The 22023-nt window shown below is 45.2% G+C and overlaps 1 protein-coding gene across 1 annotated transcript in view; it reads right to left on the bottom strand.

Annotated features, from left to right (window-relative positions):
* The window catches only part of LOC121865276, a gene marked incomplete at its 5' end in the record, with an annotated part of 105981 nt that overhangs the window by 41975 nt on the left and 41983 nt on the right, over nucleotides 1–22023 (bottom strand). Inside the window, 5 exon segments of the mRNA XM_042364631.1 lie at nucleotides 3965–4083; nucleotides 10937–10969; nucleotides 11647–12004; nucleotides 13405–13530; nucleotides 14163–15683. Coding sequence (XP_042220565.1) covers nucleotides 3965–4083; nucleotides 10937–10969; nucleotides 11647–12004; nucleotides 13405–13530; nucleotides 14163–15683 — 2157 coding nt within the window.

Raw genomic sequence — 22023 nt, 5'->3', positions numbered from 1 at the left:
TTAGATAAGTCTAAGCTGCTGCAACCTGAGTACATACAATATATCCCAAATGTCTCAAAGTTTACAACCATGTCAGAATCATCTAGAACTCCACCTGTGTCACCTGTCTAATGATACAGTCAGCTGGTGGCGTCTCAGGTAATACTATTAGTGGTGACACATTCCTACCGATCAAATGAGAAATAGGTTATTTTATCTGACAAGGGAGTTTTAAATTGTCAAAAAGGGTCCAGTTTTTTTAATTATTATTTTTTGGGGATGAATTACATAGAAACAGATATACTCAGGGAAAAAGCTTGCGCGTATATAAAGGATTAAGCGTTCCGATTTTTTTAACTTGCGTAATTTTACACGTTACGAATTTTAGGTACAGTTGTTTACTCCTGACTGTACCACGAGTATACAAGCTGTTGATATACTCATTACTTATACCTACTGAATGTATAGCCTACTTCACACTCAAGACCTCTCCATGCACACCTCTCCTGACACACCAGGTAGGTAACGAAGCTTAGAAACAAGAGCGAGAGAGAGAAAGGAGGAGAAAGGGGGGAAGAAAGAGAAGAGATGAGATGGGAAATAGAGAAAGATGAAGAAAGAGGAATAAGAAATAAAGAATAGAAGACATGAACGAAATGAGGAGAGAGAGAGAGAAAAGAAGAAAGGTGATAAGAGAATAAAGAAAAGAAAACGAGTACAATTTTGGACACCAGAAAGCAAGACACTCCATACACTCGCTCCCACTATGGGCGGACACACAGGTATTCTACAAGCAATTACTCAGTACACATGAATCCCTCTCCTCCAATAACAGACCAAAAATGTATCATCATCCAGGATTACTACACTGATCATCCTAAATCATACTACTGTACTAATCATACAGGGAATACTTAAGAAAAATAATTAATCATACATGAATTAAATCGATTATTAAAGTGACAGTTACATTGGATGTCAAAATACCAAGAATTATCAATATCTAAATATTCGCTAATTTAATTTTGAGTTTCTACATAGATAAAGTCAGTTCACCAGTCAATCACAGTCATTTTGTCAGCTTAATTAACTGGATATTGGGATGACTGTTCACCTCTAAGACTTCTCACAGTCAGAGGTACAATAATAAGCAAATATAACTCTCAAAACTAAACTTTTCCTCATAATTTTTGATGTATGAGAAAAAATATAACACTAACAAACTATAAAACAAATAATTAATATCCTGGAGTGTACATTAATCTTCTGACAATATAACCAGACAATCTAAGGCACCATTACACTATACAGAACTAAAGCACTATACCACACACCACACACACCACATCCCGGTATCTCCAGTCATAATCTTCTCACACCATCAACCTATATCAATCTGGTATCCTATGTTGCCTCTGTAAAATAAAATAAGGCTTAACCTGACCTAAACTCACCCCCAGATAATAAGTCCCAGTGTTTTAGTTCGTGAAGGGTGATTAGGTAGTTAAAGATAATCATGCCTAACAAGTATGATGACCAAATAGTGAAGCATTATCAAAAATATAACATTAATATAAACATTTAATATTTGGAAGAGCCAATGACAGCCATAATCACAACACTTATGATGCTAAGGAGTTAGGTAATAAAGATCTTCTCTTAACTACCTATAAGTGAGGTAATAAGAACTGTCTGACACAAATATGCAATCAGATGCCACCCCTACATACACACACACACACACACACACACACACACACACACACACACACACACACAGTCCATCTAGAAATTTACACTGTCATTTATGGAATTTCGCTTCTAAAAAAAATCTTCAGAACTTGAGACAAATCATTCATAGAATTTCCTAAACTGACTCCTTAAATAAATCCTAACTGATCTATACAAATCTTACTCTCTATACCTAAAGATCTTCCCTTAAATGTTTATAAGTTTCTATCTTCTGAAAATATACATCTTTCTCTCTCAATTAAAAAAAAAAAAACAGTGCGCAAGCTTCCCAACCCACCAAAGTCACAGTTGAGTGAGTCAGTAGCAGGACGAGTAGCTTTATACACGGGTCTAAGGCACATAACACAACTGGGATTTATATATATGTTTACATCAACAGACAGGGGTCAAATAAAGCACGTAATGACTAACATACAGAAGCATATAAAAAAAGACATTTATTTTATCTAGTTTACCGTCCTCCTCATCCGTGTGCTGCTTGGCTTTTTGTGTGAAATAAAAGTAAAAACAAAGGTTATATACTGTAAGTTCAGTTCCATGTCATACCAAGACACTTCAGAGAGGAGGCTGACCTGTTGACTCATAAGAGCTTCAAGAAATAACTCTGGTCATTACAGATTACTTTATTGTAAAACTTCAGTTCTAAAAATAAAAAAAATTTATATATATATTGACAGATGGATATGTAAGCAGTACTTTCTTCAAATCAAGTCTAGTCTTAGCTGCAACACTCACTGGGAATAATACAGTACAAGTGTTGAATTAGAAATAAGAATCATGATTTAATGGGTAAATAATGCAGCCTCGAGCTCATCATGCCTTAGTGAAAGACAGACCTTACTTATAAGAAATAACACAATAACATAAAAATAAAGACTCACTAATATTATAAGGAGGAAAATGTAATAAATATAACTAAAGATTACTTGAAACTTATTGGTTATTTGGGAGAACAAATCTACTTAAAAAATATTACTAAACAGTGAACACATCGAACTGTCAGGATTATATTAGGGTCTTAACACAATATTCTCTAAGGCTGCCAACAGTATTCTAATGCACAGTTCTAGAGATTCTTTTCTATTTAAAGATTCGAGTTGTTGACAAAAAAGAGTCTAGATTTCAGAGGTGTTAGGTGTAGGTCTGTAGGGTAATTAGAGGGTGTGGAAGAGGTGTACAGGTGTGTGGAAGGGGTGTACAGGTGTGTGGAAGGGGTGTACAGGTGTGTGGAAGGGGTGTACAGGTGTGTGGAAGGGGTGTACAGGTGTGTGGAAGGGGTGTACAGGTGTGTGGAAGGGGTGTACAAGTGTGTGGAAGGGGTGTACAGGTGTGTGGAAGGGGTGTGTGTGTACAGGTGTGGAAGGGGTGTACAGGTGTGTGGAAGGGTGTACAGGTGTGTGGAAGGGGTACAGGTGTGTGGAAGGTGTACAGGTGTGTGGAAGGGGTGTACAGGTGTGTGGAAGGGGTGTACAGGTGTGTACAGGTGTGTGGAAGGGGTGCACAAGTGTGTGGAAGGGTGTACAGGTGTGTGGAAGGGGCACAGGTGTGTGGAAGGTGTACAGGTGTGTACAAGTGTGTGGAAGGGGTGTACAGGTGTGTGGAAGGGGTACAGGTGTGTGTGGAAGGGGTGTACAGGTGTGTGGAAGGGTGTACAAGGTGTGGAAGGTGTACAGGTGTGTGGTGTGTGGAAGGGCACAGGTGTGAAGGTGGTGTAAGGGTGTAAGGGTGTACAGGTGTGTGGAAGGTGGGTGTGCAGGTGTGTGTGTGAAGGGTGTGTGGACAGGTGTGTGAAGAAGGGGTGTACAGGTGTGTGGAAGGGGTGTACAGGTGTGTGGAAGGGGTGTACAGGTGTGTGGAAGGGGTGTACAGGTGTGTGGAAGGGGTGTACAGGTGTGTGGAAGGGGTGTACAGGTGTGTGGAAGGGGTGTACAGGTGTGTGGAAGGGGTGTACAGGTGTGGAAGGGGTGTACAGGTGTGTGGAAGGGGTGTACAAGTGTGTGGAAGGGGTGTACAGGTGTGTGGAAGGGGTCTACAGGGAACAGAAGTGCATAACAAAGAACAGATTGTGTGTGTGTGTGTGTGTGTGTGTGTGTGTGTGTGTGTGTATTGCGGGGGGTTAGAGTGTGTCATACATAAACATTAAACTTCAGTACAATAAAAGACAAACAGAACATCAACCTTCAGAGGCGTGTGAACTTGCACTCCAACACAACACCAGGTAGGGAGGACTTACCTCTGGCGAGCTTCCCTCTGCCGTTGTTGGAGGAGGTTCTGGCGGGAGCAGTGTCATCCTGAGTGGCGCCCTGACCAGTGGAGGCATAGTCATAAGTACCATAGTAGCTGCTCACCGGGCTGTTGGAGGATCAGTGGAAGGTCAACACACGTGGGTCATGGCACCAGGTCAGAGGTCAACACACATGGCACCGTGTTAAACATAAGAACAGGTTAACGCATGTGGCACAGTCAGCGAGTTACATATAGTGAGTGACAGTCACAAGTTACATGAGAGTCTAAGTTTAGTATCATAATGTACCACCAGATGGCAGGTGGCACCACGTCTCCAAGTCGACATTAACTATGTGGCACTTGGACAAAAAGCACATTCCCCTTCAGCATCAGGTCAAAGGTCAACTTACTTGAGGCATCAGGTCCCACGTATGCTGTCAGACCAGAGGTTAATCAACATATGTCGTCAAATAAACATAAAACTTGTGACCTTATATCACAACGTAGTAATTCATACCATGTCAAAGGTCAACACAGCATGTGGCACAACAAACAATTTAGTCATGCCTTCATACATAAAAGTCATTAACAAATTTCAATCCCCTAAACATTAATTTATCTTCTCTTGGCCTGACAAATACACCCACAGCCACCAGTGTGTTGTGAACAGTCATACACAATTACACATACAGTACAGTACACTCACAGCATGGTTACACCACCACCATGCACTGTGTACAGAAATAAAAAGTAATTACCAAAACATTCCTCTTGAGTGTCTCAGTGGCAGATTAAACAACAGAACCAAGACAACAGAAACTACTAACATGAAGTTGTTATGTCATCTGGAGGTATGCCCATTTCGTCACCACTGTTTTCATCCCGTTTCGTCACCACTGCGTTACCCGTTTCGTCACCGTGTTCATTCCCATCAATATATACACGAAAATAACTGTTGCTTGGGATAGAAAATAATAAAAAACACTAAGACAATTTATAAACTTTTTACTTTTACTTTTATCCTCTTCGCCACTGATCGGCTCGTTAGCCGCCCGGGCGATCGGTCACGTCTCTGTTACACACTGTTGGCAAGTACTGGGCATGCACCGGCTCCTGAATGTACCTGAACCTGCTCTAGTGTTGGTCAAGTCTTGTCTTGAAAGAGCTCACACTCGGTGCCGTCACAACACTTTCTGGTAGATTGTTCCAAGAGTTTACAACCCTCACTCAGAAAAAGTTTACCCTTACAGTTTTCTGGACCTGTGGCTTCTTCAACCTTGAGCTGTGACCCCTAGTGGGGCGAGCGTCCGCCAGCTCCAGGTAAGGACACTCGACTGAGTAGTGCCCCTTGAGATGCTTATACACCTCAATTAGGTCACCCCTTGCCCGTCTGTAGTATAAGCTAGGCAAGTTCAGGCGCTCCAATCTCTCAGGGTAGTTGAGGTGCCGAAGTGCAGTCACCAGTCTGGTGGCCCTCCTTTGAACATTTTCAATCAACTGACAGTCCCTAGCATATCTCGGGAACCAGACGGGGTGACAGTACTCCAAATGGGGAAGCACTTCACTCTTGAAGATCGTTACGAGGGACAGACCGTCTAGATATCTGCACGACCTTCTTATAAGACCTAATAATTTATTTGCCTGATTTACCTTCTTCTCGCAATGGCTCGAGAACTTCAGCTCATTGTCAACATACACACCTAGGTCCTTCACACATTCAGTCTCAACTAGTGCATTTTCTTCATCCCGTTGGGACATATGATACGCCTCCTTACCGTTGGTACGCCCCAGGTGCATCCTCTTACACTTCGTGACATTGAATCTCAGCAGCCATTTCTTCGACCATTCTTGCAGCTCACAGAGGTCCTTCTGCAGCTCTTCACAGTCTGTTTGGTTCTGGATTCCCGAAATAGCTTGGCGTCATCGGCAAACATTTGTATTGAGGAGTGTACAACGTCAGGCATGTCATTTATAAAACAAACAAACAACAGCTGGCCCAATACACTGCCCTGTGGTACCCAGTTTGTGACAGGTACGGATGATGATTTCTTGCCTTTAACCACCACACACTACTTGCAGTCATGTAGAAAGTCTTCTATCCACGCTAGGACTTTTCCCGAATTCCGTACCCTTCCAGTTTGATTTTCAGCCTTTCATGGGGTACACTGTCGAAAACCTTGGCAAAATCTAGGTATATATTGTCGATATTATCACCCCGTTCCAGAACATGGGTCCAAATATCCAATACCTTGAGCAATTCTTACGATGAAAACTTTTCTTAATCCCAAAGAAGATTCATCCAATAACACATTTCATCTGTTAACCTTAAGACAGAGATTACCCATACCAAGAACAGCACCTCTATCAAGATAAGAAAACTTGCTAAATAAACACACCTGATAATATTTCTTTACTATCAAGACTTATTACCTCACTACCTTATCCTCATGAGTGTCTGTCATCACTGGGAGACATGAGAACAGAAGAACAATATACCGCACCTACAAGAAAAATATAAAAAATAATATGGAAGAACAATGTGTAAATGTCCCAGAGAGGGTGAGAAAGGGAGGGTCTTTAACAACCGAGGAAGGAATGACTATCACAGGTGCTACAATACAGTACCTACAATCCACCTTACTGGATAGTGGAAAAAGACAGATGAAGATTAACATTTTCAGAACACAAGTCATAATTAATCACAAGACGGCCAAAGTTTCATTGAGATTTCTGATGACTGAAGTACTATAGTGGGTTGATCCATAGTTAAAATCCTAACATAAACCAACATAAACTAACATAAACCAACGTAAACTAACCTAAATCAACGTAAACTAACATAAACCAACGTAAACTAACCCAAACCAACATAAACTAACATAAACCAACGTAAACTAACATAAACCAACGTAAACTAACATAAACCAACGTAAACTAACATAAACCAACGTGAACTAACATAAACCAACATAAACTAACATAAACCAACGTAAACTAACATAAAACCAACGTAAACCAACATAAACCAACCTAAACCAACATAAACTAACATAAACCAACGTAAACCAACGTAAACCAACATAAACCAACATAAACTAACATAAACCAACGTAAACTAACATAAACCAACGTAACCAACATAAACCAACGTAAACCAACCTAAACCAACATAAACCAACATAAACCAACGTAAACTAACCTAAACCAACATAAACTAACCTAAACCAACGTAAACTAACATAAACCAACGTAAACTAACATAAACCAACGTAAACCAACATAAACCAACATAAACCAACGTAAACTAACCAAAAATCAACGTAAACTAACATAAACCAACGTAAACTAACATAAACCAACGTAAACTAACATAAACCAAACGTAAAACCAATGTAAACTAAACATAAACCAACCAAACCAACATAAACCAACGTAAACTAACATAAACCAACGTAAACCAACATAAACCAACGTAAACCAACATAAACCAACCAACGTAAACTAACACCAAATAACTAACATAAACCAACGTAAACTAACCTAAATCAACGTAAACTAACATAAACCAATGTAAACTAACATAAACCAACGTAAACTAACATAAACCAACGTAAACTAACCTAAACCAACGTAAACTAACATAAACCAACATAAACTAACATAAACCAACGTAAACTAACATAAACCAACGTAAACCAACATAAACCAACGTAAACTAACATAAACCAACGTAAACTAACCTAAACCAACGTAAACTAACATAAACCAATGTAAACTAACATAAACCAACGTAAACTAACATAAACCAACGTAAACTAACCTAAACCAATGTAAACTAACATAAACCAACGTAAACTAACATAAACCAACGTAAACTAACATGTAAACTAACATAAACCAACGTAAACTAACCTAAACCAAAACCAACGTAAACTAACCTAAACCAATGTAAACTAACATAAACCAACGTAAACTAACCTAAACCAACATAAACTAACATAAACCAACGTAAACTAACCTAAACCAACATAAACTAACATAAACCAACGTAAACTAACATAAACCAATGTAAACTAACATAAACCAACATAAACCAACGTAAGCCAACATAAACCAACGTAAACTAACATAAACCAACGTAAACTAACATAAACCAACTAAATACTCCCCTATATAAAACAGGTGGCAGGATGTTACTTACCACAATAGGGTTATAACTATTTCAAGATACTATTACTTGACCCAAACACTACAACCAATCCCTCTGTTCATAGCGGAAGATGCCGCCTTAGTTCTCATCATGTAAAGTAATTAAATGTAGTAATGTGAATGGGATTGATAGTTAGTTCAGTTAAATTTGGGTTGGTACATTAGAGAGACTGGCAAGATGGAGGCCGAACATTAATATAGACTGAATAATTGTAGATTAAGGAAACTAATGTAATATATGTTAAACTTTGGCACACTTCAATAATTAACTCACTCCATATCAGAAAATACTTACAATTCTTTGCATTAATTTGAAAGGCATGAATATCCTGTCTCAGAGGTCTATAAATCATACATAATACATACTGGCAAGATATACATACATACATACATACAGGCAATATATACATACATACATACACAATACATACATACAGGCAATATATACATACATACATACACAATACATACATACAGGCAAGATATACATACATACATACATACAGGCAATATATACATACATACATACACAAAACATACATACAGGCAATATATACATACATACATCTTTCTCAAGTATTCTTAAGGCCAGTATCATAAACATGTGTCCAACAACTATCCTGATACATGATACTGTAATATATTATACAGGTGCATGTGTGTGTGACAAGTTGCAATTATCAATAACTTCATCGACCTTAATTAATATAAGAGTGTCATTTCTAACACTCACATACAGTAGGTAAGACAAATCATGCACATCCATGCAATCCATCCCATGCAATGTGCTTTCATCAATATTCCGTCGGGTGGATCAGTCACGACAGGGTGATGGTGACAGAGTGAACACAAGTTAACTACATTAGAAAGCACATATTCCAGTTTTTCGGTGAATGGATTATAATTACTCAACTTTCTCCTATGCTAACACAACTGTGATACCTGGTTACAACTCTTGGATTCTATAATTATACACACAGGTGAGTGAAGATATATGTAAGTGGGGGGGGTATCAAAGTCAGTAGGGGATTATTACAGTGGAAATACTCAGTCAGCAAGATAGTGCGCAGTGCCGGAGTTATACCCTAGTATGTGGCACTGAAGTATGATAGCTTGGTGGTGAGGTGGGAGCTTCATGGTAATGCAGTAGTGGCCTGAGGATATGACAGCCCCTCGTGGGAATAAAAACTTTGCAGAGGAAAAAAGTTTCAAGATAATGTAAAAGTTCTATATAAAAAAGGAACAATTTCAAGGAATGTAAAAGTTCCATATAAAACGAGAGAGTTTCAAGGGGATACAAAAGTTCTATGGGAATGAAAAAACTTCATGAGGAGACGAAAGTAAATAAGGATATTGGAACTAAGCAATGACCCAGTCCTGTGTGTCACTATAGATAATGTCCAGAGAGGCAAGCAGAGAACGTGGTTAGTGATGGAACTATGAAGTGTGTCTCAATGTCTAAGAAGAATTATTATATTGGAAAGAAAGAAAGAAAGAAAGAGAGAGAGAGAGAGAGAGAGAGAGAGAGACAGAGAGAGAGAGAGAGAGAGAGAGAGAGAGAGAAAGAATTATTTGGCAAACTTAAACTAAAACGTAGAAATTATAAACACAACAAAGGCATCAAAATTACCTTAAGCCTGTACATAAACTAGGTATATACATTTAGACACAAACAGTGGATAGAATCTTTGTGAATCTGGATCCCTGAAGCCAGCAGCAACAAGGGCCAAACTAAGTTACCAGTGTATTGAAGTCTCTAAGAAGGAAACATATTTATAGTAGAGCTTAAGTTGTTACAGTGAGAGAGGGATAAAGGATATACTGTATTATACTGTACTTAGCTTTCATAGTCATAGTAGGAGAGGAAAACTACTGCTATAATCACAGTACGAGAGGAAAGGTACTGCTATAATCACAGTACGAGAGGAAAAGTACTATAATTATGGAAGGAGAGGATAGTGTATTTACTTATATAATCATGGAGAAGAGGAAAAATCACTCCTATAATCACGGTAGAGAAGGAAAGTCACAGGTATAATCAGAGTAGACAACACACAAATAACTGAGGGAAAGCATTGTACCATATGAGATGTTTGGTATCCAGCGGCCGAGTACCACCATATAGTGAAGGAGTGTGTTGTACAGTGGTGATATATAAGAACCGAGAGAGAGTGTGGTGTTAAGTGTGGTGTTACGTGTTACATATGTGTTATAGAAGCATATAGGCATGTAGCTCGTACTGCATAAAAGAGAACATGTCACTATAATCAAAAACTATTATAGAAAAATTATAATAAGTGAAAAATGCATTAATAGGATTTGTTTGTTGGGGAATAAAGCTTGAGTTAAGAGAAGCACAAGACTATTAGCAAAATTGTACTTAATGTTGGCCAAGACAATAATGGCAAAACTGCAGACAATAGATATATCTCAAGAGTTTATTGGACTTGGTTGGGAAGACCTGAGGTTCAAAAGGTGGATTAATTAAAAACTTGAATAAAAACATTGGAATATATGAATTTGAAGTATCAAGAGCTTTAGTGGAGGAGGCAGAGAGAGCTTAAAAAAATAGCAATACAATATGACATGCTAAGGTGTGACAGGTGAATACTGAAGACTGAAAGAGCTAAGAAAAAATAACACAAATTAGTATGTATACAACATGCATATATGTCTGTAATAACTGTGTTGAAAAGTGAAAGCTTTAGAGGAGAGGCAGAACTGGTGAGCGAGGACATGCGCAAGGTGTGGCACGATTGCGTCCCAGTACCTGATATTGTCATCCCACGGATCCGGGCGATACCTACAGGGACAAGGACAGGACGAGAGAGGCACGATCAGTCACTCCCTTCTTACTCATGCGGGGCAATCCAGGCCAGCAGGGCACGGCACAAACAACATCCCCAGCAGTACCAAATACACATAAGGTACCAGAAACTTTATAAAACTCACCAACTAAAAATTTTATGTAAGGAACGAAAAATCGGCTGTTATATTCTCTCTATAAACGACTTTTTATAAATTTCTCAAACAATAAACTCTCGGTTAATTGAATCAGATAAAGTGTTAACTACATTCTGATATGAGTACAGCAGATGGGTGAGCGTGGACGACGTATGGCTAGCCTGGAACGCCCCCTCCTAGGCATCTTCAAACACAGAAAATACCAAGCTTATGGAAAAGTCAGTTAGCTAAGGTTACAGGTACACGCGAGAAGACTACAACATATAATATATAGTTCACATATACATTAGAATCAAAGAGAAAGACTACTCCAGTTATCGTTCTTCTCGAAAAATATTGTCAAAATTTAAGTAGTGTTTGGTTGCTTACTGAGAGTCAGATGCTTATTGAATCCCAGATATTATTTTTTTTTGTTCTTAAACTATGCAGACTTTGGAAACTAAAAAGCCAGGAAGAAAGCCTCTATATATAGTCTTAGGCCAGATAACAGAAACACAACACCGACAACAACTGCACCTATAATCTTTCCTGTTGTTTGGTCGGCTATTGTAGAACAGATCTTCTTCGGCACCGCCCGAACTCGCGTGACCTTCGTTCTTCCTGTTGTGTTCTATGGTGTAACTGTCGTAATAGCCGGTGCTGCTCTTGTCTCCCACCATGGTGTCATATCCTTCACTGTAGCCTTCCTGTAGACTCTGCTCCCCGCCACCACCATCGTCCATCTCGTATGAATTTTCTCTACTAGTTTCTAAGGATCTCTGTGGCGTGGACATCTGGTTGGCGACGGCGAGGAACTGCGAGGCGGAGGAGTTGGGGTGCTGGCCCACGGGGTAGTTGACGTCACTCTTGTAGTCGCTGTCTTCTGACATCCCGGCTGTGAGAGGAAGAAGGATGTCAGTAAACAGATATTATGAGGAATTCTGAACCTGACATTTACTTGTACCCATAAATTTACCTATTTTTTTTTACCTATATAACCTATCATAATCATTATAACCAGAGGTGATTAAGTTCATTATCTCTCTAGTTCATTATTCTCCTCTGTTTATAATTTACTCTACAGAACACATTATATCTTGAGGTAACAAAAGACTTTTACAAACATCATTATTAATATACCATGAAATATATCTTTAATCACAAAAAATAACCTATGAACAACTGTGAACAAAACTAACAATCCTCATTAACCAAACAATGAATTACACAATAATAACAATACATACTGTAATGAGTCTACATATGGTTAATTACATGTCTACATCAGGTAAGAGGTGTCCTACAAGCAAGGTGTCCCAAATTCCCAAGATACAGAATATACACTACACTACACTACAGTAAATATAAAAGTGGATATATTTCCCCACACATACAGTTAATTATCAATCTTTTTCATTAGAGTATAAAGTACTGTATATAGGCATTAATTCACAATATAGTAACTTTGTTCAGTACTTACAATATTGCCAACATCTCCTTGCTTAGCTATTAAGTTAGTGAAATATATACATTAAGGCTATATTATCTTATCATATTTTAGTGGAAAAGTGATTATCTCTAATTAAATCTATCTTATCAATCACCCACCTACTCATTCATTCACTCATTCATTCATTCTCATTCATTCCTTCACTCATTCATTCATTCATTCATTCACTCATTCATTCCTTCACTCATTCATTCACTCATTCATTCATTCATTCACTCATTCATTCATGCATTCATTCTCATTCATTCATTCCTTCACTCATTCATTCATTCATTCACTCATTCATTCCTTCCTTCACTCATTCATTCATTCATTCATTCATTCATTCACTCATTCATTCCTTCCTTCACTCATTCATTCATTCATTCATTCCTTCCTTCACTCATTCATTCATTCATTCCTTCACTCATTAATTCATTCATTCCTTCACTCATTCATTCATTCCTTCCTTCACTCATTCATTCACCGCCACACCTGGACAACACAAGCTATAGTACTTCATCATTCCACTTCCCCAAAACTCGTCCCTCTTCTCATACCACAGCTCATTATGTTTCTCCTACACACCACACCCTCAAATACCACACCCTTTAACACCACACCTACACACCACACCCTTTAACACCACACCTACACACCACACCCTTTAACACCACACCTACACACCACACCCTCTAACACCCTCACAAACCTGCTAACATCCCACATATTCTCTAAGTCTAACACACCTACACACCACACCCTCAACGCACCCCAAAACAGCCCACACCTCCTAACACACTCACACTCACACATGAGGTTGAGCTGAGGGTTTCTGGTTGCCCCTGGTGCCCCGAGTGTCTCCTGGTCCATGATGTGGTTTAGTATTTCCAGTTTCCTCTGCAACTCTTGGGCTTCCGTTTCCTCGAGGTCTGTAAGGAAACCCGTCAGGCGAGGGATCGTGTCCATGGGTGTTGTTATGGCTAGAACTACTACTACTGTGGGAACTCTAACCCAACCAAAACACACTACTCGGGGAGGGGGCTGTGGTGGGTGGGGGTGTACGCTCAGAAATAAAGGAGGGAACATGTATAAATATTCTGATGTAGTTAATACGAGCTTAGCGTGCTTATACGAGGGGGGTTAAAAAAAAATATATATATAAAGAATATTGTGAAGTACAGTGATACAAACAGAACAAAAATACTGTTTCTCTTACATAGAAAATATTATTTTTTTTTCTAACCTAAAAATCAAAATAATAGGCCAGTTTTCAATGCTTACAAAATTCATTGTCATTAGTTGATCACATCTACTGTTTAGTGCATGACTACTGTACAGTATATTCTAAGAGCTTACTGACCCATGGCACTAGTGTCTTGTTCATACTAAAGGTACAATATCGCTTAACATCATTACAGTGTCATCCTACTGTGACTTGTACATACATTTCTATCGGCCTTTGCTTGAGTGTTCAATACCAAAATGGAGGTAAATTTTCAAGTGATAAGAGAGCAGTTGGAACACTCAAGCAAAGTGCAGTCCTTAGGGGTGATAGGGTTACCTTTCTTTTGTTCTCCTGATTGATTGGTCTCTGTGTCCCTTTTGCGTATCTTTTCTGAAAGAAGTTTGTCAGATTTTTCATCTTTAACTTCTTGAGCATCACATACTTTGTCTTTTCCTTCCGGTTTGAGCTTGTGACTACTTCCAGGGGGTGACACTTTCTCGCCAGTACTACGAGATGGCGAGGGAGGTGATACTGACTCTGGGGAATGTCTTAGGTTTAGGAAGGAGAAAAATCTGGATTTATCTGGAGGCGGGGAAGCTGTAGACGAGGTGACGACGGGGGTGACGGTGGCACTGGTGAGCGTGGTGGCGGAGGCTTCACTGGTCCTTGAGAACGAGAAGGTGAATCCTGATGTAGGCGACGAGATGGGTTTCTCTGAGGAGGGTGACCACCTGAGCTCCGTTGTAGTCCCGTTCTCCTCACTTGCACTGTCCATAGGTGGAAGGTAAGCTTTGGTGAGAAAAGAAAACCTTGTACGTCCAAATGATTCTGTACTTGAAGGTTGGTCTGTGACGTCAGTGGTGGCTTCCTGCAGTGAGGGAGTGTCATGGACCGTAGGCTCAGACCGTGCAGGAGACCTCAGGAAGCTGAACGTGCTGGAGGGCACATCACCATTGACTTCAGTGGGGTATTCTGTCTCAGCTGTCGGCGAGGTCTTAGGGGACGGTACCTCGTCGGTAGCATTGGACTTGGAGAAGAAGCCACTAGAGCCAGAGAGCGTTAGGTAACTACAGGTAGAAGATGAATCCTCCAAGTTAGGTGATGGCTGCAGGGGGTCTAGTCCTTCACTTTCTCTCAAAAGGTTTTCTTTGAGGAGTTTGATGTTGAATATCCCTGAGGAGGGCGTGGCACTTGGACTGGAGGTTTCAGGGAAAGATTTACAAGGGAGTTCCTTATCTGGGGACGACACTGATAATGAAGCAAATTTTGTAGTAACAAGGGTAACTGTGGGGCTAGATTGGGTTGTTGCATAGGTTGAGACACAGTGTTCAGAGTTCCACGTAAAGGCCTTCACATCACTAGCTGGGGATGTGAGTTCAGTAGGTTTTTGTGACAATGGCGTTCGAAAACTAAATCTAAACGACGATCTGTCCACATCTGTTTCGCTCAGAGTGTCACTTGACTCAATTCTAGAATCATCACTTCTACTAAGAAATCTAGAAATGCTATTTTCAGCACCTAATTCATCATTGCCAATGCCGGAGTCTACAGTCTCTGAGGCAGTGGCGGTAAGAAGGTTGGATCTGAAAGTTGGCATCGACGAGTCCAGACACTCATCATCATCATCATCATCATCTTTGTCAGTGCCAGATTCGATAGTCTCAAACGTGACAGTATTGAGGAGCTTAACAGTGGAGAGACTTGGGCGGGCGGCCGACATGGTGCCCGTGAAGGAGGAAGGTTGAGAGAGGGAGGAGGAAGGGGCAGCATCCAAGCCTCCAGCCCCAATAGTGGAGGCTGAAGCTTGACCAGTCTCCCCTTTGCCACACGGGCCGGTGGGAAGCACTGGGTCCATAGCTGAGGGAGAGACAACCCACACAGTGAGCCGGGCACCACCACCCACGCTACCCACACCCACTTGCCTGTTACACTCACTACTGAAACACCCACACCCACCTGTCTCCTACACCCACCTGTCTCCTACACCCACCTATCTCTTACACCCACCTGTCTCCTACACCCACCTGTCTCCTACACCCACCTGTCTCCTTACCCGCCTGTCCCCACCCCACCTGTCTCCTACACCCCCCTGTCTCCACACATCACCACCTCACACCCACCTGTCTCCCTACACCCCACCTGTCTCCTACACCTCATCTCTCTGTCTCCCACACCCACCTGTCTCCTACACCCACCTGTCCTACACCCACCCTGTCTCCTACTGTCTCACACCCACCTGTCTCTCCCACACCCACCCTGTCTCCCCTACACACACCACCTGTCTCCCCTCCCATACACCCCACCTGTCTCCACACCCACCTGTCCCCTCACCTGTCACCCCTCACCCATCTCTCTTACACCCACCTGTCTCCTACACCCCACCCTACACACCTGTCTCCTACACCCACCTGTCGCCTGTCTCCACCCCACCTGTCTCCTTACACCCACCTGTCTCCCACACCACCTGTCTCCCCTACACCCACCTATCTCTCTTACACCCACCTGTCCCTACACCCACCTATCTCTCTTACACCCTGTCTCCCTAAACCCCACCTGTCTCCTACACCACCTGTCCCCTACACCCGCCTGTCTCCTACACCCACCACCTGTCTCCCCTACACTCACCTGTCACCTACACCCGCCTGTACACCCCACACCTGTCCTCCACCACCCCTGTCTCCTCACCCCCTCCCCTACACACCCACCTGTCTCCCTACACCCCACCTATCTCTCTTCCCACCCACCTGTCTCCCTAAACCCACCTGTCTCCTCACACCACCTGTCACCTACACCCCGCCTGTCTCTACACCCACCTGTCTCCTACACCCACCTGTCCTACACTCACCTGTCACCTACACCCACCTGTCTCCTACAACCACCTGTCTCCCTACACCCACCTGTCTCCCTCACCCCACCTATCTCTCACCCACCCACCTGTCTCCCTAAACCCACCTATCTCTCTTACACCCACCCTGTCTCCACCACACCCACCTGTCTCCCTACTGTCGCCTGTCTCCCTACACCCACCTGTCACCCTACACCCGCCTGTCTCCCACACCCACCTGTCCCCACACCCACCTGTCCCTATATATTTGCACACCTGTCTCCCCTCACCTGTCACTACACCCGCCTGTCCCACCACCCCACCTGTCTCTCACCCCACCTGTCTCCTACACCCACCTATCTCTCTTACACCCACCTGTCTCCTACACCCACCCTACCCACCTGTCTCCCTACACACCCACCTGTCTCCTACACCCCGCCTGTCTCCTACACCCCACCTGTCTCCCTACACCCACCTGTCTCCTACACCCACCTCCTCACACCCCTGTCTCCTAAACCCACCTGTCTCCTCTACACCCACCTGTCCCCACCTGTCTCTGACCCCCCCTACACACACATGCTCTCTCACACCTGTACACCCACCTGTCTCCCTACACCCCACCTGTCTCCTACACCCCCACCTCTACACCCATCCACCTGTCTCCCTACACCCATCTGTCCCCTACACCCACCCTGTCTCTCTTACCCACCTGTCTCCCCACACCCGCCTGCTACCCTCACCTATCCCTCTCCCACACCCACCCCTCCCTCACCCACCCCACCTGTCTCCCTACGCCGCCCTGTCTCCCCTACACACCCACCTGTCACCCACCTGTCTCCCATCACCTGTCTCCTCACACCCTGTCTCCCACACCTGTCTCCCTACTCCCACCTGTCTACACCCCACCTGTCTCCTCCCTACCCACCTGTCCTACATCCACTGTCCCCACCTATCTCTCTCCCACACCCACCTGTCTCCCTCCCTGTCTCCTACACCCACCTGTCTCACCTCACCCTCACACCCACCTGTCTCCCCTACCACACCCCTGTCACCTACACCCACCTGTCTCCCTACACCCCACCTGTCTCCCTACATCCACCTGTCTCCCTACACCCCACCTGTCTCCCTACACCTGTCTCCACCTGTCTGTCTCCTACACCCACCTGTCTCCTACACACTGTCTCCCTACCACCTGTCTCCTACCCACCTGTCTCCTACACTCCCTGTCACCCCACCCACCTGTCTCCCCACCCCCTGTCTCCTACACCCACCTGTCTCCTACACCCCACCTGTCTACACCCACCATCTCCCCACCCACCTGTCACCTACACCCACCTGTCTCCCACCCACCCTGTCTCCCTACACCCACCTGTCTCCCACACCCACCTGTACACCCACCTGTCTCCTACACCCCACCTATCTCCTACACCCACCTGTCCTACCCCACCTGTCTCCCATCCACCTGTCCCTACACCCCTGTCACCCTACACCCCACCCTGTCTCCAATACCCACCTGTCTCCTACACCCCACCCGTGCCCACCTATCTCCTCACACCCACCTGTACACCCCACCTGTCTCACCCACCTGTCTCCTACACACCTGTCTCCTCCACCACACCCACCTGTCTCCCCTACCCTGTCTCCTACACCCACCTGTCTCCCCACCCTATCTCCCTACCCACCCACCCTGTCCCTGTCTCCTCACCACCTGTCTCCCCTGCACCCACCTGTCCAATGCCCACCTGTCTCCTACACCCACCTGTCTCCAATACCCACCCTCCACCACCCTGTCTCCTACACCCTGTCTCCTACACCACCTATCTCCCTACACCTCACCTACACACACCTGTCTCCTCACCCACCTGTCTCCCTACACCCACCTGTCTCCTATACCCACCCTGTCTCCTACACCCCACCTGTCTCCTACATCCACACCCACCTGTCTCCTCCTCCCTACATCCACCTGTCTCCTACAGCCCACCTGCTCCTATACCCACACCTATCTCCTCCACCCACCTACCACCCTGTCTCCCTACACCCACCTGTCTCCCTACACACCTGTCTCCCTACACCTCCCTGCTCACCCACCTCCCACACCTGTCTCCCCTGCATCACCTGTCCCCTACACCCCACCCCTGTCTCCTACACCCCCTGTCTCCTACACACCCACACCTGCCCACCTCCCACCACACCTCACCTGTCCCTATGCCCACCTATCTCCCTACCCACCCACACCTGTCTCCTACACCCTGTCTCCTACACCCCACCTGTCCCCACCCACCCATCTGTCTCCCACACCCACCCTGTCTCCACACCCACCTGCACCCACCTGTCTCCTACACCCACCTGTCCTACACACCACACCCACCTACACCCACCTGTCTCCTCCACACCCACCCCACCTCCACACCCACCCACCCCACCTGTCCTACACCACCCACCCCACCGTCTCCCACACACCCACCCTGTCTCCCCTACACCCTCACCCATACACCCACCTGTCTCCTACACCCACCCACCCATCCCTACACCCCACCCATCCCACACCACCTGTCCCACCCAGCCCTACTCCCACCCACCCCACCCATCTCCACCCACCTGTCTCCTACACCCACCTGTCTCCTCCCCTCCACCTATCCCACACCCACCTCTCCCTACACCCACCTGTCTCCTACACACCCCACCTGTCTCCTATACCCACCTGTCTCCCCACCCACCTGTCTCCTACACCCCACACCTGTCTTCTATACCCCCTGTCTCCCTACACCCTGTCCCTACACCCCCTATCTCCCTACACCCACCTCTCCCTACACCCCTGTCTCCTATGCACCTGCTCTCCTACACCCACCTGTCTCCTACACCCCACCCTTTCTATGCCCACCTATCCCACACCTATCCCTACACCCACCTGTCTCCTACACCCACCTGTCCCCACACCCACCTGTCACCCTACACCCCACCTGTCTCCTACACCCACCCTGTCCCCTACACCCACCCATACCCCACCTGTTTCCCCACCAACTGTCTCCCTACACACCTGTGCTCCCCACCCACCTGTCCCTACACCCACCTGTCTCCCCTCCCTTCCACCCTGTCTCCTACACACCCCACCTGTCTCCTACACCCACATGTACACCCACCTGTCTCCTACATCCACCTGTCTCCTACACCCACCTGTCTCCCTACACCCCACCACCTGTCTCCCTACCCCTCTCCCTACACCCCATCTGTCTCTCCCCCACCTGTCTCCATACCCCACTACACCCACCTGCCCACCTGTCTCCTCCCTACACCCACACCTGTCTCCCCCACCCCACACCTGTCTCCTGCACCCCTGTGTTCTGCCTGTCTCCTACACCCACCTGTCTCCTGCACCCCACCTGTCTCCCTGCACCCACCTGTCTCCTATACCCACCTATCTCCACACCCACCTGTCTCCTACACCCACCTGTCTCCTACCCACCTGTCTCCTGTACCCACCCCTATCTCCTACACCCCACCTGCCACCCACCTGTCTCCTACACCTATCTCCTACACCCCACCTGTCTCCCTACACCCACCTGTCTCCTATACACCTGTTTGCACACCCACTGTCTCCCTGTCTCCTACATCCCACCCTCCCCTACACCCCCTCCACCCACACATCTCCTACACCCACCTCCCTACACACCCACCCACCCTGTCTCCCTACACCCACCTGTCCCTACACCCACCTGTCTCCCCCACATGCCCACCTGTCTCCCTCCTACACCCACCCTGTCTCCTACACCCACCTGTCTCCTGCACCCCACCTGTCTCCCTGTCTCCTACACCCACCTGTCTCTCCCTACCCCACCTGTCTCCTACACCCACCTGTCTCCTACACCCACCTCCCTGCACCCACCTGTCTTCCTCTGCCCCTGTACCCACCTACACCCCTCCTACACCCACCCCATGTCCCTATACCCCACCTGTCTCCCCTACACCCTGTCCCTACACCTATCTACACCCACCTGCCCACCTCTCCCTACACCCCACCCTACACCCACCTGTCTCCCTGCACCCCACCTGTACACCCCTGTCTCCCTGCTCCCTACACACTCCACCCCACACCTGTCTCCCTCTCCCCCCACCCCACCTCCCTACACCTGTCTACACCCACCTGCACCCACACCCACCTACACCCATCCCCCTCACACCCACCCCTGTCTCCTCCCTACCCCTGCCCCTGTCTCCTCACACCCACCTGTAACAACAAGAACTAGACAGAGGCATGGGGTGCGTGTTATTAAATCAACTTAATAGCTAGTTAGTATTTAGGATGAGAGGTTGATCAATGTTGAATCTGATCAATGTTTTATCCGATCAATGTTAAGGCTGATCATTGTTAAGTCTGATCAATGTTAAGGCTGATCAATGTTAAGGCTGATCAATGATAAGGCTGATCAATGTTAAGGCTGATCATATTGTTAATGGATTTGGCTGCCTTTTTGAGATTAATGATTTAGTTCAGAGGGAGAACATGAAAAGGAGGGTTTGTGGAGAGAGAGTGAGATGAAACTAGTGTGAGGAGGAGGAAGGAAGAGGGAGAGTGTGATGAAACTAGTGTGAGGAGGAGGAAGGAAGAAGGAGAGTGTGATGAAACTAGTGTGAGGAGGAGGAAGGAAGAGAGAGTGTGATGAAAAGTGTGAGGAGGAAGAAGAAGAGAGAGTGAGATGAAACTAGTGTGAGGAGGAGGAAGGAGAGGAGAGTGAATGAAACTAGTGTGAGGAGGAGGAAGAGGAGGTGTGATGAAACTAGTGTGAGGAGGAAGAAGGAAGAGGAGAGTGTGATGAAACTAGTGTGAGGAGGAGGAAGGAGAGGAGAGTGAGATGAAACTAGTGTGAGGAGGAGGAAGGAAGAGGAGAGTGTGATGTGTGAGTGAAACTAGTGTGAGGGAGGAAGAAGGAAGGGGAGGTGTGATGAAACTAGTGTGAGGAGGGTGAGTGAGATGAAGAGGAGGAGAAGAGGGAGGTGTGATGTGTGTGATGGTGATGAAACTAGTGTGAGGAGGGAGGAAGGATGAGTGAGAGATGAAACTAGGTGTGAGGAGGAGGAAGGAAGAGAGTGTGATGAAACTAGTGTGAGGAGGAAGAAGGAAGTGTGATGTAGAGTGTGAGGAGGAGGAAGGAAGGAGAAGAGAGAAGTGTGATGAAACAGTGTGTGTGAGGGAGGAGGAAGAGGAGGTGTGATGTAGTGGGAGGAAGAAGGAAGAGGGAGAGTGTGATGAACTAGGTGTGAGGAGGAGGAGGAGAGGAGTGGAGAGTGAGATGAAACTAGTGTGAGGAGGAGGAAGGCTAGTGTGAGGAGGAAGAGGAGGTGTGATGAAACTGGTGTGAGGAGGAAGAGGGAGGT

This window comes from Homarus americanus, unplaced genomic scaffold (assembly GCF_018991925.1).
Source record: "Homarus americanus isolate GMGI-L3 unplaced genomic scaffold, GMGI_Hamer_2.0 scaffold48830, whole genome shotgun sequence".
NCBI classification, from domain to species: Eukaryota; Metazoa; Arthropoda; class Malacostraca; order Decapoda; family Nephropidae; genus Homarus; species Homarus americanus.
This window is presented reverse-complemented; position numbering and strand designations above follow the sequence as displayed.